Below are 23,501 nucleotides of genomic sequence, written 5' to 3' on the forward strand. Positions count from 1 at the left end.
GTTAGGCATCTAAAAATATTTATGATCCAACTACAGTGACCTTTGCCCTAGTCATAACGCTCATTACTTTAATGGAAACCTTAATCATAATTAATGGAAAACCTACGTATGTGGAAACTAAGTTCTCTGTTTTGAATTCATCCTGGTTGTGATGTCACTGCTTCACGTGTGACCTCTCATTCAGCCTTCAGCGTTTGAGATTACCCATTCACGTTGAAGAGATGAGTATATTAGTTGTATTGTTGCTAAGGCAGAATAAAGCACAACCAATCAGAACAGAGGTCAGTTCATGTCAGAGACCACTCTTTCATTTCAAGTTATTCATTGTTCACTGTCGGATCCATCAATCCATCCATCCGTATAAAATAAAAAATAAGTAAAAAACAGAATTTTATAAACTGGAGTTAAAAAAATGATTAAAAGATACAGAGAAAATGGGTCTCCTAACAGCTGTGCAAGACCTGGTAGACCACCAAGCCTGACCCCATCGGACAAACAGTACTTAAAGCTTTTATCTGTGAGAGAGAGGCGAAAATCAAGCTCCACTTTTCCTTCAGATCTGAAAAAATCCACAGGTGTTTCTGTCCATCCTTCCACTGTGAGAAGAACAACTCAACATTATGAGTCTGAAAGAATGTGTAGCTGTCAAGAAGCTGTTACTGAGAAAACGGCCAATTACATTTTTCATGGACTGAGTCTAAATTTGTAATTGCAACCAACGTCTGAAACTGAACATTGTGTGGAGTAATATCCCTGCAGATTTCTGTGAAAAACTGAAAGCAAGTCCGTATTAAAGGCAAAGGGTGGACACTTTTCATGTATGATTATCATGATGTATTTTTCTGCTTTTTTCTGATAGAAAACTGAACAACTTAATGACCATTTTAACTCACACAACACACACACACACACACACATGTATATATATATATATGTATATATATAATATAAAATCTGCCTTAAAGGGACAGTAACAAAAACAGTGTTTATTCTAGTGGTTGGAAATGGTTATGTAAAAATTATATATAACACTTTCTCCACATGGAGAATTAAAAGTAGTCTTTGAGGGGGAAATAAACAAAAGAAATGTGTGAAATATGGGCCTTTTCATTTTTATTTTTCAGTTTACAATTTACTACATTTCTGATTATGGTGTAATGCATATTAACTCCCAGTAGGAGGCAGAAGACAAAGCCTTTCGCTTCCTTCAGCCTTCTCACACGGCCTGACTCATTACGAGTGTGTGTGAGAGTGTGTGTGTTCTCCTTACGTCAGCACTGTGCGAGTGCGTAATCTCTGCAAGTGTTCTCTATGGTTGATGAATCTGATATCTCAGCATTTTTCTGATCCTCTTCTAGCGGAGTAAAGGCCATGCTCGCGGTATGCAGTCCGTATGCTAACACATACATACTCAGCCCCTGCTGTGCTCTGAGTATGCAGAGAGTGTTCTGAACCCCAGGACTTCAGCTGTGAAGCGTCTGCTCTGTGCTTTCCAGCTCAGTGTCCTGTAAACTGTGATGATTCTTCATATTTCTCTCTTTACAATTCAAAGCGAAATCTGTCCATCCTCTGTGTATCAGGGTGGTGTTCTTGTGATTGCTCTGTGCGTGTGTGTATTTTGGTAAACAGGTGATGAAAAGCTTAGTGTATGACTCAGCGCGCGTAAGCCTGTGTGGACGTCCCGTACCTGCGTGAGTCCCTCCAACAGGTAAGCACTGTGACAGGCACTTCAAGCTCCAGTACAGCCAGCAGACAGCACAGCCTTCTGTTACAGAACAACTCCGATATACACCAGCCATGACTGCAAAAGAGTACTGCAGGTCAGTTTGTCCACTACATGCCCAATGCTCAGACAAATTACTCATTCTTTAAGATTTCAGACGTTTGGTAGCATTTATGTGTGTGTTCTCAAACATTTTCAGGACAGTAATAGCTTAGCTTAGTAGAGAAGCCTGAGAAAATGATAATAACCTGGTCATTACTTTGTAAAGTGCATAATGTTTCATTTTTTAAACTGGCAGGACCATTTCTTTGTGGTTACTTAGAGCATATACATAAACCTGTGCATGCCTGTGTATCGTATCATTTCTGTACAGAAAATAAATATCTCTTTTTTTTTTTAATTTTTTCTGCATCATTTGAACACAGCAGCTGCCTTTTACATTGTGTTTCATGATGAATGGATCAATAGAAATGCTCCAAAATTGCTTGAGAGAAGATCTCTTTACATTAACTTCCCCAAAAGTAAAGACCGTTTTTGCCCTCTCCTGTAAAGTTACCATTTTGGACATGCTTTTTTCTTTCAGACAGTGATGATATGCATATTTGCAGAATACTCTAACAGTCCGTAATCTGATTACAGTTCATGTTTTGTTGTATTAGCAAGCTGTTATAGTAATATACAAGGCAGTCTTTAATTGTAATTTGACAGTGACTAGGGTTGTCAGGTGTCCGGTTTTGGACCAGACAGTCCTCTTTTGAGCTTCATTGTCCAGTGTCCTGTTAGTACAGTCAACCAGACTTTAAATGTCTCAATTATCTTTCAATTGCATCTACTTTCAAAACACAATTAAATATGAAAAAGTCTTACAGAACAGTTATCAGTGAATAAGCAATAGTTTGTTTTTTCATGGTTTATTTGTGTTGCACAATGCCAAAAAAAGAATAATAGAAACTTTATTTGTACAATACGTACAGTTTAACCTCTGATGCTTTAAAGAATATTGTTAAATCAGGCAAAATAAAGCAAAGACAATCATCAAATAGTGTTAAAACACAAAAACATGCAGTAAAAGACAATGTGCTGTATACTAATGTGATTTGAAAGATTTTATTTTGTACGATGAAAGGAGATGAAAGGGTCTCACTATACATATGCTTCATATCGTCCATGATGAAATGGTCATTGTGTGGATCATTCCACCGAATTGGTTCATTTCGGACTTTTAACTGACTTGGACTTTAATCATTTTGCTTTGAATGACCGTGTGCCTTAATTATCTTTATTTTATTAAAAATAAATCATTGAACTTTTCATTTTGTCACTACCAAAACAATCACAACCCAACTGAAATTTTACCAAATGTTTTGGTAGCGACAACTTTAGCTAATTTTGAGCTGAACTCAAAAATGCTAGCCAGTACATGACTAGCAAACACAGCTTTGAACAGTTGTACTCTCATAATTTTTTTTAAATTATTATTATTATTCACACAAAAAAGTTACTTAACTGAAGAAAATATGTTTCAGCAGTGACAATTCTTAATGTTACACACTGGTTTTCAGACTTTTAGACACGTTTACCTAAAAACGTGGGATCTACCTGCTCACCATGTGGCCATGGGGGACAGGGATGCAGTCTCACTTCCTGCTCTAAAATGCAGGGGTGTGACTAAAATAAGGCTCCGCCTACACACTGAAACTCTTTGTGATTAAAGCCATGATAAATCTAAATGTTTCAATTTCACTTTAAATGATATCAAAAATATATATATAAAAAAATACAAAAAAATGTGTTATTTACACAAATTTAGGGGGGGTTGGGTTTTGGACAGCCAGAAAGTACCCTATAAATTATGATTTTGTATATATATAGCTTATTATCTTATTTAATGCCTTATAAATATCTTATAACTATCTAAGGTCTGAACACTCAATTGACTATTAAATTTTTATTTGTCTTTTTTTTCCGTTAGCGTGGCCATACACATACTTGCCTAATGGTCTTTTTTTCTTTCCTGTATGGTTACCCCTGGATGTAAACATGTCAAATTAAAGCTGATACTCTGCACTGTTTCATTTTAAATCCAAAACTGTAGAGTACAAAACCAAACAAGCAGACATTGTCACTGTGTCATGACATGCAAACTCCACAGACATTAATCTATGCATATAGATGTAACACTATACGTTTAGATTAATGTTTGTAATTTTTGTCTGCTAATGACAGAATGGGCAGTCTGGATGAAGTTCCCTTTAAGGTTCCTCTGGGTTCTCTTGATGAGCCACTGGATGTGTTGAACCTAGCCACAGCCCCGGAAATCAATATTCCAGATTACCATCAAATACTGCAGGACACGCAGGTCTTTCACAAACACACAGCACTTCAGCAGGACTTAATAAACATCATGTAAAATAGATATTTTATATATCATATAACATCACATGCTATATTCAGGAACATTCTTTTGACCATTCAAGAAACGTGTAATTACAGTGATGAATAAATTATAATGCATATGAGCATGTGATGTAAATTTGCTGCTAGTGTGATGCAGAAGTAACACTTGTCCATGTGTTTCACTCTGCAGTATGAGTTCTCTCTGGAGAGCTGGGTTCTCACCGAGCTCCATGCAGGTTCCTATAAGGACCCTGGTGTTCCAGTCTGTTCGCCCGAGGATGTGTGCGCAGTCCCGTCCTGCCCACCATACTGGCTGCTGTTAGGCAGCCCACAGGTGAGGTGTACCACACGTCAACGCAGCAAAGAATTATGGGAGGAGGGCCCACGCCCACGCAGCCTGAGCATGAGTGCAGTGGTGGACCCCCACAGACCCCGCCTACCACGTTCTGTCCATTTCCTCATGGCTGACTCGGAATGTGAGGGTGCAGGCTACCGTGAGGATGACGAGGGCTCCTCCAGCGAAGACGATGCCCCAGATTCACGCTCTCACAGTGCAGAAAGACCACGCAGCTCTGGGCCCAAGAGACCACCTTCACTGCTCCAGGAGGCCCAGCGGCGCTCAGCCTCTCAGCTCCTGCTGCCCGGCTCACTCCGGCTTCCACCATCCCAGACCAAAAAGAGCTCCACGGGCAGCCCCCACAGCCAGAGGTCCTCACGGAGGAAAGCTGGCTCTGGGAGCTCCAGTGGGAAACGGCACTCTTTCACACATAAACAGACCACCACACACTCACTTCTACAGCAGAGACCCTCCTCAGCTGGCCCTCAGCCATCGACCCGGCTGCACAAGCCTTCTCTGCAGGTATGACACACAAACAGCTGTTCCAAACAACTCCAGAAGCTGGTTAAATTAAACCAATAAGAATGTCTTACCTCTTCAACTCCAGGACAGTCTTGACTTTAGACAAATTTTGACTTGTGGATTATCCTCCAGATAACTGTTACATTGAATATCAATTGATATGCAACGACCAGATAACTCTTTGTGTGCTTTTACTGTTCTGTACATATCAAAGAGGCCAGGACTGAACTGTAGTTTGAAGTTGTACCCCTGTAGGTGTTCATACAGGTGGCGTAGACAGTGACTGAAAACCCCTTCCAAATGTGGTAAGCAGGGTTGAATATCGAAATATTTATGGTACCGTCCAAATTCCTACAGTACTATCAAAAATTCAGTGTCCTTCAATGCCATAATTCAACTTTGATATGAGCACAAGGGACGGACAAGTGGCAGATGGGAGAAACAACCATATTTATTACATATTTAGCGATGATACAGTATGTAGTAAAAGAGAAATAAGTACCATTAATTTATATAATTTAGATGCTTATTAATGTTATATAATAATAACATTAATAAGCATCATTATCAAACATACATTGCAAGACTTGAGGGTGTTTAGATATTTTGATGTGGATAGTTGTAGATATGGACAGAGCACCAGGGACTTGTGAGGAAACAGTCAGGGAAGCACATCTTTGGACAATAATTCAGAAACTAAAAGGGGTTGCAGCAAAAACTCTGCTAGCCTTATCTCGAGTCTTAAGTCAAATAACTACTGCTAACTAATGCTAACTCTTTTTTTGCTTTTATTATTCATTCATATTATTCATAGCTTTTAGTATTTATTATTGATCATTTTGCAGCATTTCCCAAATCGATCATGAAATTTTGACACTTCTTAAGGGCAGCGGGTGATTTCAAATTATGTCAAAAAATGAAAAATGTCAAAAATGGACAGCAACGATGTGCAACAATCACCTTTTCTGACAGTGTTTTTAGTAATATGTTGAGGACAGGGAATAAATGCTGCTGTCACAAACTCAGTGGATTGTCCTGTTTCCCACTTGCAAAGTCATAATCACAATCTGCTTTGTACTCAGAAAGTCAGAAGGTTGTTGTGCTTGTTTGGGGAAAACCTACTTTGACTGCTGACATTAACTTGTTAGCTAGCATAACCTCTCCTAGGATGTTTCTAACATTTTCGCCCTTGTAAAATGCACATAATGCACCCACCAGTTCCAAACATAAGCAAATGCCTATAGCGGCCTAAACAGTCACTTAAAAAGTAAGTTGCATCTAGAAAAATAAAGACGTACTTGCTATTGACCACATAAACTGTCCTGTCTTCCACCATGATGAAGCATAAAGACCAGTACCAAGAATCAGGGTAGTTGCCTTGTGTTAAGTGTGTTCTACCATTGTGTAGCAATATATATATATATATATATATATATATATATGTGTATGTGTATGTGTGTATGTGTGTGTGTGTGTGTGCGCGTGTGCGTGTGTGTGTATGCATGTGTCAGGCTCTCCGTCCACGCAGTTCTCACGGAGGTCGTGGCTCGGGTACGGACTCTTCAGTGGAGCTGCTCTATGCTCTGAGTAAGGAAGAGAGAGAACTGCTGGAGACCATCACTGCACAGGGATACACACCCAACTCTGCCATTCTCGCTCTGCAGCGCACTGGCCCACGCAGTCCAGAGCAGGTAGCACACTCATACACATAGTGCATGACATTATTAAGCACTGAACAAGCACTTATTATCCTCACACAGACTTAGATCTGTGATATATCTCTAGACAATGAATAAATACAATACAGTTCTTTTCTGTCCTTAGTTGAAGTGCAGCTGCTTCCACCAGATTCACCTTTTCCTTTCACTTTTTTGTAAATGTTCAAAAAACAGGCAGATTTCTGGGTTATGGTCAGGCTTTTCATGAGGAGGTAAGAAGATGAAATCTTTCAGAGGCCTAAGAAACCATGCGTTGTGCTTAGAAAAGATGAAGGTGTCAAATAATATTTTTTCTCACAGGTTAGCACTCCTCCAAGTGATGCGTTGATGCAAAAAGCATAAAGCAGCCTTGAGCAGTAACAGCTTATTAAACTGAGAGAAAGGAGCACGCTTTTGCATCCATATGAAATTGTAGCATATTCACTATACACTTTAAAATGATTATTTCACATAAGTGGTCCAAAAAAGTGTATCAGATCAGAGTGTATACCACTATACACATATCACAGATCATTAACACATACCAAAAAGGATTTTGCTATAGCATATTATAACAGAAAAATCAACAGGTTAGTCACTCAAATTGGGCGATAATATTAAATGCATTATAAAAATGGTAATTTAAAGACAAATGTCATGTTATACACATCTGAAAAATGAAGTGATTTTACTGTAGCATTTAAAAGTGAATAGCGCCTAGAATATCTTACGTGAATAGGATCTGTACTAACTTTTTTTTATTTACTGTTGACAAAAATACAAATATCCAAGTGGGCTCGTGACAATCTTGCTTTGGTCCTTTGACTTCAGTTAGAGGGGGTGCCCATTCTTGTTTTTCGGGCCCAAGATGTAGCTTCGTGCAGGTCTGGTTATGGCTACTACTGATTATGGAGCTGGCTTTAAGTTGCATTCAGAATTTGTAGAACTCATTGCAGTCAAGAACGAGGGTTTTTGACTCAGTCAGCAACAGTCCTACCTCAGTTAATGATAAAGAAAAATGACAAACTGAACAGCAGCCTCCTCGACTCACATCCCTGCAGAACATCTCAAACTGCAGTAACAGAGCTGAACCACTAGAGGTCCAAAACCATCCAAGTTACTGCCAAAGTTACTCTTTATCTAACAGATTCTGAACTATCTGCTGGCGTGTGATCGTCTGTGTGCACTTGGTTATGAGAAGAGTCAAGTGGAGGACGCACTGGAGATGTTTCAGAACTGTGAGAGCAAGGTGAGAAACACACATGATGTTGGCACTATGTATCATCGCTGTCCAGAAAAAACACTTTATGTCTCAGAAATAGTAACGTTACAAGAGAAAGCAAAAGCCTTCTTAAAATGTTTAGATGTTAATGTAAAGAGATTTTATTCCAGTTAATTTTGGGGCATTGCTATTGGTCCATTGCTCATGAAATTTTCACACAATGTAAAGGACAGCTGCTGTTTTCAAATAATGTAGAAAAATTATTTTACTTTTTGAAACCCATGAACCCCAAAGAAAACCAAAGGATATATATATAATTCTACAGATCCATATTTGTCAGTCTGATATTAGTATGGATATTTGTTGATGCGTAGAAATGGCATTGAATTTTATAAAATACAAAACACTCATCCAACATACTGTTTATGTCATGTTATGTTCTTTTAATCTTGCATTAACAAGCGGCTAAACATCTGCCTTATCTTTTTCTAAAGGTCTTTTAGAACCTTTGACTACTTCAGCGAATGTACAATCAATAGCACAGCATTGAATCAAATACACGCAGTGGAGCAATCATAACGTCTGGTGATGGCCTCTAAATCGTACCCTTTCGGTCCTTAAGTAAATGGGCATAAATGCCAAAAATGGAAATATTAAATGATGATTTCACACGGAGTCATCTATCCTTTTTATTGAACGTGTTCATGTTAGTGAAGGCCTCAGTTGACAGTCTTCTCACACAGCTGCAGTATGTAGAGTATGTAGGTCTGTGCTTAGTTTTCTGACGTCTTATGTACTTTGTGAGACACTCTGATTGTGATGTGGTGGTGTGCTTCTGTCTTTGTCTTTGTTAGGCTGCAGAGTTTTTGTGTTTGCTGGCTCAGTTCCGTGAGATGGGCTTCCAGCAGAGCACCATTAAAGAGGTTTTGCTGTTGCACGAGAACCACCGGGAGAGAGCGCTGGAGGAACTCATGACGCGCGTCGCCTGAATCTTCTAGAAGAGAGATTTCTCAGCTCCAGCTCTAATAAACTCTCACAGCACATTCACACACTGTAATCCTTGCAGAGCACAAGTGAAATATCACATTCTTTGTCATCTTAGTGTGTTTTCAAAACTCTGTAAATGGTTGGAAGATAAAGCTGATTAAAATAAAGAACATCAATTATGATGAAGTCTAAGACGAAAGGAGTAAACTTAAAATAAGTTGTCTGATTTTTGTTATATGAGTAGACAGCTGTGAACCTTCAGAGTTACTGTTATAGAAAGAGAGAAACACCTGCATATTTTCTCATAAGAGACTCAGAAATACTGATATAAATGAGTTTAAACTACACTTGCAGTGCAACACAAAATAGGCAAAAGTCAACTTTTTAAAATGTTTTAAACAAAAAGTGTAAGCTGGTCACTTCTCAGTTGTGAAGATCTGTGAAAAGAGCTGAGAAAAGTGATTTTGCTGTTTTGGGACATTAACATCAAAGCAGGACTATTGACAGGTCTTTGAATTGAATCGTAGCAGAAGAGCTCGTGCATACTCATTTTCACATAATTCTGTCACGTAGTTTGATACAAAAAAGTGAAATGTTGATTAAAAGTGTTGTGTATTTCATAAAGGGCATTTTACTGATGAGAGTTTACAGTACGGAACTGATTACGTTAAAGTTCTCTTGATTCATCTCAGCATCTAACATCCTACTCAGTTTCATCTTTGAAAACAAGATTTGTCGGCCTAATGCATTTCACCAGGGAACACATTAGTCGTACAGGCTGGAGCATGGTGACTGTTATTGGGAAAATCACATTACTTTCAAACCATGTAAACATTTTAATCAAACTATCTAAGTGACCAGATAATTCATTGTCACAGTTCTGTTAATGTAAATTGAAAAGAGCATTGCACAAAAGCAGGCTAACTGCTTCTTGTTGACCAGTATGGGGAGTTATCTTTTTAAAATGTGTGTATAAGAGGAGAAAAGGATGAGAAATTGTATTATTCTTGTGAGTCTCTGATCTCTGTCCAGCCACAGATAATTTCAGTTCTTTTCAGTCAACATGGAATTAGATCAAGTGTAAAGATGTAATTTGCAGTTCTTATAGCTACTTAATTGAACAAGCATAGTATTAAAAAGTGTGAGGATTGAAGGCACATAAGCAAAAATTGCACAATAGAAGCAAAAATCTCTGATGTTGCTGTGGTTGTACTTTATTGGTCTCTTAAAAGGGTAGGAGTGTTTTCATCTTGGCCATGTTATTTGCCATAAATAATAAAAGCTAGATTCATATAAAGTGCCGACCTCATACACTCACAGTTCATGCAGTATATTAAATATCTGGTATTAGACTCAGATAGTTCAAACAGGTTGATACATAAATTTGCCCACCATATTTTTTTTTCTTCAAGAGTGCAAATGCAATGGTTATACATACAACTGTGACTCAAAGAACCATTAAAATGCATAAATGGTTCTCTATTAATGGAAAATCTGATGGATATGGTTCTTTAAAGAATCTGTAAAAAAAAGCTCAAAAAACAATCTAAGTCTTAGAACCCTGTTTTACTGCTCATACTTACAGTTCATATATCACTCTACACACAGAATTATTCTAGGCCTATTCACATCAAGTACTATGTCTGGAATCTGATATATTTAACACCTCCAACAGTTTAATCAGTTAATATGCGCCCCTCATTCATCTAAAGTGGATTAGTGGGCCTGATGAGTCACTGCACCAAAGCTGTTCTACGCTCCGCCCCTCCAGCCAATCAGCTGGCCGGCACGCACAGTTTCGATGACGTATGCGGCTCTCAGCCATTCAGAGAGTAAAACGGGGTTCGCTGCAAGATTTGAATCGCAGACAGAGAAACGGCTCCTAGTTCACACAGCAGTGTTTACGGCAGACTGGAGCTTATTATTTACTTTCTGTCTGAGCTCAACTGACGAGCTGTATTATCTCATTTCGTCTTATATGCTGGAGTCGTTTCTACAGTTTTTGTTCGAGCGCCACGATGAGGAAGAGGTAAGAGAGCTAAGAGTTTAATCTGAGAGCCGTGGGTGCTGAAAGACCGCAGTGGTCGGTCTGTAGATAACGTTCACTAGACAGGCAGACAGGGAGAAGCATGTCGGTTTCTGTAGTTACCGTGGAAGCGAATACGTGCGAGTTTTGTTTAGTGGTGTTCACGGTAAACGGTTTCGGTCGGTGCTGAAGTCATGTTTGTACATGTTTTAACCCTGTCATGGATTTAGTGGCCTGACGTTAGCAGGCTAATTAGCCAGTTGAGCTAACTAACCTTACTGATGTTGCTGCTCGTTAGCTAGCTTAGCTATCTAGCTAGGCTAGCTAATTAAACCTTATGAATTAGCCAACTAACCTTCATTTTTTGTAGTTAGTTCACCCAGTGTAACTTTAAATTCGGTAGCAAAAGGTCGTTACAGACGTGAACCTTACTAGCGATTATTAATATTAACACTCATTAGTCTTGGCTTGAAGTTGTAAACTAACAGCAAGCTAAGCTAACTAGCTTAGATACGTCAAACATGGCACATTGATGGATAGACTAAACTGTTAGCTGATAGCTCAGCTGGCTATGTTCTCTTCTCAGCCGGCTGATTAACCTCACAGCTGATCAATTCGTTTTTTTGACATCTGATAGCTAAGTTAGATAGAACAGACAAAGTAGTGGGTTTGGGCGACATGGCGAGAATTATGTCTCAAGACATTTTCACGACGCTCCATATGCGTCATGATGTTTTGTATTTCTGAGCTTTAATAAGGTGGAACAGAAAATAAAACCTTAAAATACTCCAATAACTAGCTTAATTTTATTCAGTGTTTTACAAACTGCATTGCACTAAATCCAATTAAACAGACCTAATAATCCGTACTTTGTAACGTGCTGTTAGTCAGTGTTTTAACACAGACGATATCCACTAACCTATATGCTCAGAGAAGTGTATGGACATAATTTATCACAATATTGATGAAAGATCGTCGTATTGCCAACCCCTACAAAGTAGTGCCACATTGTAAAAATGTTATCAAACTGTCAGTCCAGTTACTTGTGTTCAGCATTTCACACACAGTGCTGCACTGAATAAAATAAATCATAATTAGTCCTTTTTAACTGGTTTCAAACATGTGGCTAGTTGCGAAGTGATTTTAAGTGCAGTATCCGTGATATGCTCAGAAAAGCATAATGTGACACATTGTGATGTAATTTATCACGATGATGATAAATATTGGATTATTGCCCACTCTAGTTAAAAGTGACGTATGTGTTTGTCGTTGTGCAGTGAGATGCATGCTGCCGAGTCCGTGGCATGTCTCAATAAAGCCCTGAGCTGCCTCAAAGACATCTGGGAGGAGATAGGAATTCCCGAGGACCAGAGGGTGCAGCGGACTGATGCGGTTAGAATGCATGTTAAGGTGATTAAATTGTTTGTTTGTTGTTTGTTTCTTTCTTTTTTTCCCCTCCCCCCTTCCTTTACCTATTTGGCAGCTGTTCAACTGGGTCACTTCATGACCTGTTTCATCAGAAATCGGATACTGTCTAAAGCTGTCAGGCTTTTAAGTTTCTGACTAAATGTGTCTTCCTTATATAGAACCTGTTGGACATGATGATAGCAGAGGAAGAAGGACTGAAGAAGAGGTTGATGAGTAGCATTGAGTCCTGTCAGAAAGAACTGAACAGTTTATGCGAGGAGCTTCGACTTCCTCCGTTTGAGGTATGTCAGAAGAATTTGTGCTGTGTGCCATTCTAAACAACATTCTACATGCTTGTGCTTCTGGGGTTTGATTCTGATCTGCTGTGTGTTTGTCCATTCATCAGGAGGATGATGGCCTGACCATGCTGCAGCTGGAGAAGGAGATCCGCACTCATCTGAAGGTTATGTTGAAGCAGAAGAGTCAGAGAATGAATGAGCTGAAAGAGCTGATGCAGCAGGACAGGGAGCTGTGTGATATTTTGTGTGATAACCCTTTCGTCATTGACCCCGACCGCGTGCCCTCCGCCCAACAGCTGGAGAACTACCGTCAGTACATCACATCCCGCAACCAGGAGAAGGTAAAGCGCAGTGAGCTCAGAAACAAAACACATTTCATGAAAAGCCATTACCCTTTTTTCAAATAGGGATGCACAATGGTATCGGAATCGTATCAATATCAAAAGACATTTGCTTAAAAAAATCGGACAGATGTTTACATTTGACGCAAACCTCAAACTGATATTAAAAACGTTCTTAATGAGTAAGGGAAATTAATGCAACATTTTTTTTCCGAAATAATTTTGAAACTGTTCTGTTGGTCTGTTCAGCATGACAGTTCGACACAATGCAAAGGGTAGCTCGAGTTGCACTCATTGGAAGAGCAGAAAATTTATATGATGCTAGGCTATTGGTCTAAAATGTTTTTATTTCATTCATTCATTCATTCATTACTGCGCTGTAACCCTATACAAATAAGTTACATTCCTTTATAGTCCTAATTTCTACATTTCATATATGATTATGTATCAGCAGTGGCTTATGATTCCTATATCTGCACATCCCTTCTTTTTTACTTTTACCATTATGTCCGGTATCTGTTTGAGGCAATAGTAGTTTTCACGCATGCAAGATGCTGACTGGAAACTGTGTGTTTAGGAGCGTCGTCATGCAGAGTTTGTGGCCATCAAGCGCCAAATCGTTGTTTGCATGGAAGATCTTGAGCAGATGCCAGACACTAGCTTTGAGAGAGACGTGGTGTGTGAGGATGAGGAAGCGTTCTGCCTATCAACAGAAAACATCACTGCCCTCAAAGTGCTACTGAGCCAGGTACACGCGCACACACAGATAATCGCTGTTCTGAGAATGATGCTCATGTTTGGTTGTGACTTATGAGTAATCCTCTCCACCAAATACAGTCTCTGTGTCTCCCACTCTCCCCTGCTGATTGCTATTCATGTCCTTGAAATGAGTCATTCTCACCTATTCATCAAATAGATTAAATTGTGTGTCGGATTAATCTGTTTAACACCTTGCTATGGCCATTTATTAATCATTGGTCTCTGGTGTGGTTTCAGTGCTCTGAGGGTTGAGTACATTATTTAATACTTTGTCTAAATTGAATTGTATTTTGCCCTCATTTCCACAGCAGGATACAGGCTGTGTATGTGAATGTAAGATTAGACTGCATCATGCTGAGCTGTGTGTTTGGGTTTCAGTTGGAGAATCGAAAAGCAGAGAATGAGGCAGTGTGTGTATCCTACCGTGGCCGTATTGGGGAGCTATGGGAGAGGCTGCAGATCCCCCAGGAGGAGAGAGACTCTATTGCAGAACACATGAAGAACAGCAAAAAGAGGAACGTGGATGCTGTGAGTGTAAACATACATCAGTCATCAGGTTTTATTTTTTTTTGGTTTGTTTTTTTTTTTTTCTCAAATACATTCAGGTTCTATGGGCCCATGTAAACTATAGATTGTTTTTAAAAGGTGGTTCCGCATTTTCATGTTACAGAATGCAATGTCTTGTATCTAAGCAGTACTACATGGCCCAAAATCATGAATATGCATTCAGTAGAGGTGCTGTTTTCATGCAGTTGCAGGTATAAACAGTATGTGAAAAACTGCTGGGTGAAGTGGAACATTATTAGGGGAGGGGGTGATTGATTTACTATTTTATTATTTTTTTTTAGCTAATCTTACTAGTCTCCGTTTATCTTTTATCATGTGCACGTAGCAGAAAGCTTAAACACAGAAATAGAGCTGTCGAGGTAGCTGTAGTTTCATTAAAGACACTATCCTGTGTTTTTCTTGTATTGTTTTGTATTTTCCCCTTAGATCTAGTTATGGCAGTTTTATGTACCAGAAACATAATATTCCTGGAATAAGTGGATGTATATAAATGAACTAGTTCTTGTGACATTACAGAAACAGTGAATTAAATTGTTTTCCATTATGTGGGCCATTTTAAAGAGGAGACAGAGAGGCCAGCAATTTTTGCCCAGACGTTATATTTCTGCATCTCACTCTCATAAGGTGTTCGGTTACTCTGGTACACCATAGCATATTTGGTGTTGAGAGACCGTTTACAAAACCAAGGGTGTAGTTCAAAAAAAGGAATGAAAAGAGCAACATCTTAAGCTCTGAAATCACTGTGGAGTAAGTTTGAGTCTCTTATCCTCTCTATATACACTACCAGTCAAAAGTTTGGACACTGTCTTATAGGATGGTTTTTCTTTATTTGTATGGTTTTCCACATTTTAGAATAATCAGCGAAGACACACACAAATTACACTGCAGTGACCAAAAAAAAGTGTTACATCAAAATATCTAGAGAAATTAGCCACAGTTTGCCTTGACACAACTTTACACACCATTGAGAAGCTGCTTGAAACACATGCCAAGAGTGTGTAAAGTAGCCTTGACATAATTTGTGGCATTTGTTTCAAGCAGCTTCTTGAGGGCCACCCAAGATGTTTTTCAGGGACTAAAGAAGATACACATATGCTGAGACCTTGCTGCTCCTTAAAACTTCCTGTTCGGGCGCAAATGTCATTTGCGTTTAAGCATCAAGATGATTTTATCATTTTGAAAAATGCATATTTAGTTAGCTGTGTCAACTTTTTGTATTGCGCTTCAGGTAAAGGTTAAGTTTAAGACTCACTACATTTAAACCTCCAGTTAAATAGGTGTTTTCATGATGAATTCCTAGTCTGTAATCATATCCATTCACTTTTATGCAGTGTCTTGAGTGTTTGTCAGTGACCTTATTCAGTAACCCACTAAACTGCTGTTCCTTGTCTTGCACAAAGTTTTATTCCTAATACATCACATCTTCATGAAAATGTCAGACTGCTCTAAGTTGTAGATGTTAAGTTGAAAACCGATGTGCTCTGACATTTTTGTGCATCATCTTTAATGCCTTTCACAGTCTTGCTGTTCCTTTGCAACAATCCTCCCACCTTTCTGTAATTTGCCCTGCTCGAGGCATAAAAGTGCATTTTGATGTGAAGTTATTGCAACAGTCTTTGCAAGAAAACAGGGACCACTAATGTGTGTAGTGTAATCAGAACATTAAAAATTTTAGCTACTGTTTCCTCTGGCTGTGTGTACACCCACTCACATTCACTCTTCTCGTGCTTGTTATTTACCTATACATCTATCTTACTGTAGCTGCATGCAGAGCTGGAGCGTTTGGAGGAGCTGAAGATGAAGAACATACGGAGTGTGATTGAAACAGTCAGAGCAGAAATCGCTCTCCTCTGGGAGAAATGCTTCTACAGCCTGGGCCAGAGACAAGCCTTCACTCCATACTATAATGGTATGGTAGCCTTTACTGCTGGAGCGGGGCACAAGAGTCACTAGAGCAGGAAAATATTGCAATTTAACATGTCTGGTTGTTGTGCTGTCATTTATCCTGACACATTTTGACATGAGGACCTAGCCTTGGTTGTTTCTGTGTAGCAGTGGGAAAGATACAATTAGAAGCAGTTTTTGTAGCTAAGCCTAAGGCTTATTAGAAAATCCAGTTTTAAGAATTTTAAATGAATTCTGATCCAGTGCCATTATTATTATTATTATTATTATTATTATTATTATTCCTACAACATTTATTTATTTATTTATTTATTTATTTATTTATTTATTAAAGAGGGAAAAAAAGAAAAATAAGTAGAAGGATGCAATAATGATATTAAACTCTGTAATAGTTTGGGATTGATCTTACCAGAACTTCAGATCAGATTTTCAGTTATGCCTCTAATAATTTTAACTGTCATTTAGTCTTTATTTATTTATTTATTTATTTATTTATTTTGACTAGATGATTTCACTGAGGAGCTCCTGGCTATGCATGAGAGAGAGGAGCAGAGGCTGAAGCAGCAATTTGAGGAACACAAAGAGCTTTATGATGGAGTTACCACCTGGCAGAACAACTGGACCCTCTACCAGGAACTGGAGGTTAGGTCCTGTTCTGTGTTAAGACTGTCACGCATCACATTCATTTGAGTGCACAGTTCACCACATATCTGTTTAGATTGCTACGGTAAAATTAGGATTTTAGTGAGACATAAATTAATTGTGGTTACTAAAAAAATGTGAACTCCTTTTCTCCCCGCCTTTAGAAAAAGGCCACAGATCCGTCTCGCTTCAACAACAGGGGAGGCAACCTGCTGCGGGAGGAGAAACAGAGAGCAGAGCTGCAAAAGAGTCTGCCCAAGGTCAGTCTGTGGCTTACTGCCATCAGTATTTCTGAACTACTTACAGCACTGTGCAAAAGTCAGGGACCACTATTCATGTATTAAATTTCCAGTGAGGTGGCCATTAAATGCCAGTTGTTTGTTTTTCAGGAGATATTTATGAGGAGATTAGATGTAAGTAGAAAAACAGGAGTTTCCAAAACTGCAGTAAATAATTGATATAGTAGAAATAGGACTTCTAGCAACCACATAAGGGGTGGTAGACCACCAAAACGGCATCAGATAAACAGCACTTAAAGTTTTCATCTCGGAGAGGAGAAAATCAAGCTCCACTCTTGCTTCAGATCTGAAAAATCCACAATCTGTCCATTCCACTGTGAGAAGACATCTTACCATCTGTCTGAAAGGATGTGTAGCAGTCAAGAACCATTTAATGGGGTGATTAAAAGAAATGGAATGTAGATCTAACAAAGAAGCTGCTGTTCTCAGAATAATGGACGAGAGTCCCAACCTCAAAATTATTAAATGTTTAGAATTGCCTGGCTTGTGAGGAACAGAAAATACAGCCAACTTCTAAGACGGAACTGTGGAGGTGAGGAAAAATGTAATATTTCTTTGGAAAGCGAAACAAGTCACTAACTATTTAGTTGTTGAGGCTTTTTATTTTTCTGTTAAATGTTTTCTGGGTGGTCGCTGACTTTTGCTCAATACAGTATGTGTGCATAAGTCAAACATCGCAGTGTGTTAACACAGATATTCTGTGTTAAACGGCTTTTGTGTAAAAACATGTTTGTTGTTCTCATTGCTCAGCTGGAGAAGAGCCTAAAAAGCCAGGTTGAGCAGTGGGAGGCAGCACAGGGTGCAGAGTTCCTGGTCAATGGGCAACGCTTCATGCAATATGTGGAGGAGCAGTGGAACCTGCACCACCTGGAGAAAGAGAGAGAGAAACTGGAGAGGGTAATTACGGATTATGAATTAATAATCATTATCATTACTGCATGGAGAGGCAGAGAAACTCAATGGGAGCAGGTCTATTTAAAATAATTCTTATTAGGGTAATTAGAAGGGAGTGAGAGAAATGGCCAAGAGTAAAAGGCCTATTTGAAATCATTATCATAAGGATAATTAGGTTATAAGGAAATGAAGAAAGAAAGTCAGTAAAGGGTAAAAGAGCAACCATCGTGACTTTATTACCAAGCAGACAAAATACAGGAGCTCCATGCCGAATTCATCTCTGCTGTAGCTTTCTCAAAAGCATTACAAGGAGAAGGTCCATTTGAGTTCCTCGTTTGCATGTGTTTCTCATATTGTGTATGTGTTTGCAGCAAATGAAAAAGAATAAGCAGACTGAAGAGGACATGCTGTACGGCACGTCCCTTCGAACGCCCACCAAGAGGAGGCTAGCAGGAATGCCCACACCAGGGAAATCACGCAAGGTAACTTTCCATCTGTATTTGTGTGCATACATGTTCTGCAAACCAGTGAATAACTGAGAAAGTTGTTGTGCTGTAATACTCAATGCTGCTCCCCATTTCTTTAGCTAAATACCACTTCCAGTATCTCTAGCTGCACCCCCAACACCACCCTCCGCTCCATTTGCCACTCACCATCCATGAGACCTCCTCTCTCAGTCAGCAAGGTGAGATGCTTCCCTGCTTTTTCTTAGCCATATGCCAGAGTCAGCGTTTGGCCCTTGTAATGCTTGGAGTTACTGCAGCTATTATGCTTGAGCTGATTGGATTGACCTTGGAGTTGGCAGTCAAACATAGGATGATCTGAATCTGTACCATTTTTAGCATGGAAATAAGGCAACGAAACATCGTTCTCTAGCAATGAAAGGCAGCATATCCTAATGTGCACAGATGAGTGCATACAATTTTAAAATACAAAGCCTTTATAGTCTGTTCAGTAGCCTATTAAATAATAACGGTATCATAGATGTTAAAGTTTTAGCTTATCTTTATTATTTTAAAAATAAGTGATGCATAAGGCATTGAAGAGAGATTAAGCTCTATGATAACATACCAAGAGCAAAGTTTCTAACATTGATTCATTTTATATTTTGCCCAAATCAATGATTTCTGTGAAATATATTAAAAGGCTGAAAAAGTAATCTATACAAATGTAATCAGTATAAGTCCTGAATGGCTAAAAAACTATCAAAAGACGTGGGTGTTTCCCAAATGTTCATACATCCCTGTAAATCCCAAAAAAGTGGATTTATACATTGAGACACATTTACAGCACACTGATCTTTATACTGCTGCTGACGTTTTTTGTTTTGGTTTGATTCAGATTGGTTCAGGGTTGCGTACACCAGCTCGTGGCCGAACCCCTCGTGGTCTGGAGAGGAATAAGGAGAACCTGTCTCAGCTCAGTGGAGCCCTGCGCACCATGACCTCCAGCCCACACCGAAACTACTCCATCAACTCTGTTGCCAGCTCCTACTCCGAGTTTGCGGTAAATCGCCCTCTCTAAACTTCATCCATTACCTGTCATCACTGCTGCCACCATGACCAGCAGAGTCCCAGCAGCACTCAGTCCAGTGACATGGAGAGTTGGGAAATGTGTATAATTACCCCTTCTCTAAATATCTAATGTTGAGTGAGTGTGACCTCTGGACAGTGTGTTTAGCGTGTGTAGAGCTGCAAGATACAGACATAAAATTTTGTGATAACTATATTACTATAGAAGTAATAAATTATGATTAAAATAGCGCGTCTCTGACTTAGACAGGCAGTATGGCCAAAAGATTTGTATGTAATGGCTGTGTAAATTGAAACTGTACGCATATTAATGCCAGTTCTTCCTCTTTGGCTGCAGTCAGTTACTATCAGTGAAGACATCAGACCCCTCACACTCATTTCTAATTTAAGCCACACCCACTTTGAATTGGTAAGTGGACAAAGATATCAAAAACAGTAGCTTTCAGGTGTTGTTCAGTGATACCCAGCCATAGCCATTATTGCTTCACACATAAATAAACGCACATTTGAATGCAGAAAATGTCTATCTGAATATTTTTAAGCTACCTCAGCTGCTGCTCCCCCTCGCATGTTCCAGGCCAATTAGTTACCAACATCATCACAATCACCAACTATCAAAGGATGTCCATTGCTGACCATAGACAAACAAAATAATTATTTATTTTGGCTTTAATTATAATTGTGTAGGGTTTTGCATACTATGGGGCTCAGTCATTCTGAACAAAGCAATATGTTTACTTTATAAAGTGAATAAACGCTGATTGGCAAAAACATCTGTTCTTGTGTGAGGTAACCGAATAAACTACTTCAGGTGGCAGACTTTTCAGATCCAAATTTTAAGTTCAGCAAGCCTATGTATGCACTTGCTCTCGGCTATCTAACTGTGCATTTTGTTTATAGAGGGATTGTGACAACATTGAGTCCACCACCATCTCCAGGTCTGTATATATTACACCATATGCATTATTAATTTTTCCCCTATTTCATTTATTTACCTATTTATTTACCTAAAAGATATACTTATTCACACACGTGTGCGTGAACACACTCCTTTAACCTGACTAATAACCACTCGTGTCCACACACAGCCGAGAGCTGTGAGGCATGTGTGTTTGTTTCCTGCTCCAACTCCTCTTACTTGGCTGGACTGTGTGCTGCTGGCTCTGCTAAACTGATCGGGTTAAACTTTCCCTGCTGTCTACACTCACCACTCCGCTCTCCTGCTCGTTCACTTGGCTAGAAAGAAGTGAATGAATGAATGTACTTTGTGTCTGTAGAGGGAGGTGATTTCTGTGTGTTAACGGTGTAATGGTAGTTGGCATAGTAACTAGCATACTCTGTGTCTGCTTTTTCACACTGTTGAGTGAACAGACACAAAGGTCTTCTGCAGTAGGTGATGTTTTCTTGAACTTCAGTACATGAGAATAATGTCAGTATAATTCAGTAAAATGTGAGATTTACATGTAGACTGTAAGATCCGCATCTTTCAGATTTTTGTGCCAAATACACAATTTGCATTCGGCCAATTTTAATTTTGGCCCATCTTTGTTGCAGTTTTGTGATGTAAATAACAGGCAGCTGGGATTGTTGTATGCTGTAACACGCACACAAATTCACTGCCTCAGATTTGAGTCTTTATCCTCAAGTTGTCAGTAAGGCAGAATTGAACTGAATTGTTGAAGCTATTTTTTCCCTGCTCACTAAGCTAACATTTAGCCTCTGGTGCTAACAAGGACAGTGGTTTATAAAACTGTATCATGCTAAGCTACTTATTCTTGCTATTAGTAAAGTCCTACACACTATATTTGACAGTTTATTGGATAGATATGGACTATATTTGACACTGTCATGAACTTACATACCACTGTCTATTTATTTTTTTAAGGTAGCTTTTAGCTACATCTCACTGTTATGTTAGTGCTCGCTCTCTGTAACTCTGTCTTATTTGTCTCATTAGCAAAAATGAGCTGCTACGAACCGCCCCACAAATCACTTTTTTGTATACTGAGAAAACTGAACTCTGCACTACAGTAACACATTTTACACAAACACCTAAAGTAAATGTATAATTAAGACAATACAGGTGCTGTAATTCACTGCTGCTGCTACACCTGTACCGAAATGTTGAAGGATAATTATGCATGACTCATTGTACTAATAGCCAGTCGCATTTTACTTAGGATTAAGCACCTTTATTTGATCTATTTTATTTAAATAGAAAACTGGTCTTTCCTATACAAATTTAAAATGCCTGTTTGACCCATTAAGGAGCAAATAGGGGAATTTATGTTATAACTGTGGCTAATAGAAATGTGCTAAAGTGTTCTCCTATATTCATTTAGCCAACATTGTAAGCTTCAGACTTTAATTAAAAAAAAAAAAGCTAGCAAAATTCAGCCAAATAAATCAGCTGTTGGCCAAAAGAAATTGAAATCAGGTATAAATAAATTGTTTTTCTGAAGAAGGAGTAGAGTTGCATGAATCATTACAGTTGAACTGAAATCTTTATCTTAAATCTTTTACATTTAGATTTAAATTAGAGATGACTTATCAGCATTTGTGTGATATTAGCATAAAGTACTGGACAGATATCAGAGGGAGGGGAAAAAAAGAATTCAATTTTGTAACAGATCTACCCTAAAATAGGACACACTCACATTGTGTGATGTCAGCTCTGTATTTCTTTCTGAGGGGTAGTGGAGTGTTTGAGTAGTTTGAGCATGATGGCCTGCTTTTATCTTAAGTGAAGTGCTTTGATTGAAAATGGCTCATTATAAAGCACAGTAGTTCTTAAAGGAAGCGTATCAGATTGGTATTGGCTGATACTCAGGGTTTCAATATCTGTATTGGAAAAGAAAGTGGTATTGTGCCATCTCTAGTTTGAATCTTTTGAGGCATTACATTTCGCTTGTGTTCACTTTATCAAAAAAAGTTTCACAGGTTCAGTGTCAGGACTGGCAGCGTTTGTGAGTGTGACATTTATGGTGTCTGTTTTGATGTCTTTTTCCAGCGAGAACTCTCACAGGCCTCAAAATCCGGCTGCAAGGCTGGAGTTCTGAACTCCACGATCACACGCTGAGACTGCAACCATCTCCACTCAGCGTTAACCTTACTTCAGATGAAGGGAACAGTGTTCAAGAGAATATTGAATGTAAATCACGTGCAAAAAATGTGTTTACGTGAGGACCTTTGTAAATATTTTACTTCTGTTTTAATGTTTCTTTTCTTTTTCTTTTAAACATGCATCTCATTTTAGAAGTCTTCCAGGTGATGTCAGATGAACTTCATGTCAAAATCAAGATAGTTTTTATAAAAACTCTGTTTTTTTGCAATAAACTCTTACCTTTAAGCTTTTTATTATGGAGGCTTGTACAGTACAGTTTGGTTTGGAATCACTAAGATTTTCTTCTTCTGTTTTAGGATATTCTGTCCTCTCTGTATTTATTGTTGTGCTATTTTCTACTACCTGTGTAACACTAGACTTTCATTCTTGTAATGTTTCAATTCACACTTGGCAAGGCAATTAGGTGACCTGTAAAATAAATCTTTTCACTGGGAAACCTGTGTGCAGCTGTTTTATTGAATGGGATCAGAAATGGCTGGTGTTGAAAAACAATGTGTTGTGATGTCTTACTAAGGATGTGAAGGGTGAACAGTAAAGGGCAGTCATACAGTAGAATTTTCTCTACTGTTGTCAGTGTTTAACTGCTTTCAGTAATGTAAGGGTGACAATGGCAAATCCTTCTGAATAAATAACTTCTTGGTGTAGATTCAATGGCTCTCAGCATTTCACTAGATATTGACACACCTGCTGTTAGCTGTGTACACAGCCAGAGCGCTCATTTATAGCTGAAACCAAGTAAACTCACTTTAAAGGAGGGTTTAAACATTTTTTCAGGTCTGCATAGTTCAGTCATTAAGATGTAAATCAAGTCATTCAAAGTG

At 38.7% G+C, this 23,501-nt stretch overlaps 2 protein-coding genes across 4 annotated transcripts; both read left to right on the forward strand.

Annotated features, from left to right (window-relative positions):
- Positions 1-1,548: 1,548 nt before the first annotated feature.
- ubap1la (ubiquitin associated protein 1-like a) lies at positions 1,549-9,053 on the forward strand. Its single transcript, XM_036575492.1, has 6 exons — positions 1,549-1,820; positions 3,950-4,082; positions 4,311-4,979; positions 6,491-6,670; positions 7,824-7,925; positions 8,753-9,053. Exons 1-6 carry the CDS (start codon positions 1,798-1,800, stop codon positions 8,885-8,887), a joined length of 1,242 nt encoding a protein of 413 aa, XP_036431385.1. The 5' UTR covers positions 1,549-1,797; the 3' UTR covers positions 8,888-9,053.
- Positions 9,054-10,760: 1,707 nt separating this feature from the next.
- prc1a (protein regulator of cytokinesis 1a) lies at positions 10,761-23,100 on the forward strand. 3 transcript variants are annotated; one of them, XM_036576593.1, is made up of 15 exons: positions 10,761-10,914; positions 12,189-12,321; positions 12,498-12,620; positions 12,725-12,958; positions 13,536-13,706; positions 14,096-14,245; positions 16,046-16,193; positions 16,695-16,831; positions 16,996-17,091; positions 17,881-18,027; positions 18,396-18,506; positions 18,611-18,709; positions 19,366-19,530; positions 20,457-20,494; positions 22,567-23,100. In XM_036576593.1, the coding sequence occupies exons 1-15, from the start codon at positions 10,904-10,906 to the stop codon at positions 22,613-22,615; spliced, it is 1,812 nt and encodes a 603-aa protein (XP_036432486.1). In that variant the 5' UTR covers positions 10,761-10,903; the 3' UTR covers positions 22,616-23,100. The 3 variants fall into 3 exon arrangements, with proteins under 3 accessions (XP_036432486.1, XP_036432487.1, XP_036432485.1); XM_036576594.1 differs by lacking the exon at positions 20,457-20,494 and having other exon boundaries at positions 22,567-23,099; XM_036576592.1 differs by lacking the exon at positions 22,567-23,100 and having other exon boundaries at positions 20,457-20,985.
- The last annotated feature ends 401 nt before the right edge of the window (positions 23,101-23,501 follow it).

The sequence above is a fragment of the Colossoma macropomum genome, unplaced genomic scaffold (genome assembly GCF_904425465.1).
Source record: "Colossoma macropomum unplaced genomic scaffold, Colossoma_macropomum, whole genome shotgun sequence".
NCBI classification, from domain to species: domain Eukaryota; kingdom Metazoa; phylum Chordata; class Actinopteri; order Characiformes; family Serrasalmidae; genus Colossoma; species Colossoma macropomum.

What these genes read in the sequence shown, in the direction of transcription:
- ubap1la (XM_036575492.1), top strand. Translation starts at nt 1,798, where the DNA reads ATGACTGCAAAAGAGTACTGCAG. An exon ending in AAATACTGCAGGACACGCAG is followed by an intron (nt 4,083 to 4,310) that starts GTCTTTCACAAA and finishes TTCACTCTGCAG; the next exon opens with TATGAGTTCTCTCTGGAGAG. An exon ending in TGCACAAGCCTTCTCTGCAG is followed by an intron (nt 4,980 to 6,490) that starts GTATGACACACA and finishes TGCATGTGTCAG; the next exon opens with GCTCTCCGTCCACGCAGTTC.
- prc1a (XM_036576592.1), top strand. An exon ending in TTCGACTTCCTCCGTTTGAG is followed by an intron (nt 12,621 to 12,724) that starts GTATGTCAGAAG and finishes TCCATTCATCAG; the next exon opens with GAGGATGATGGCCTGACCAT. An exon ending in AGAGAGAGAAACTGGAGAGG is followed by an intron (nt 18,028 to 18,395) that starts GTAATTACGGAT and finishes ATGTGTTTGCAG; the next exon opens with CAAATGAAAAAGAATAAGCA.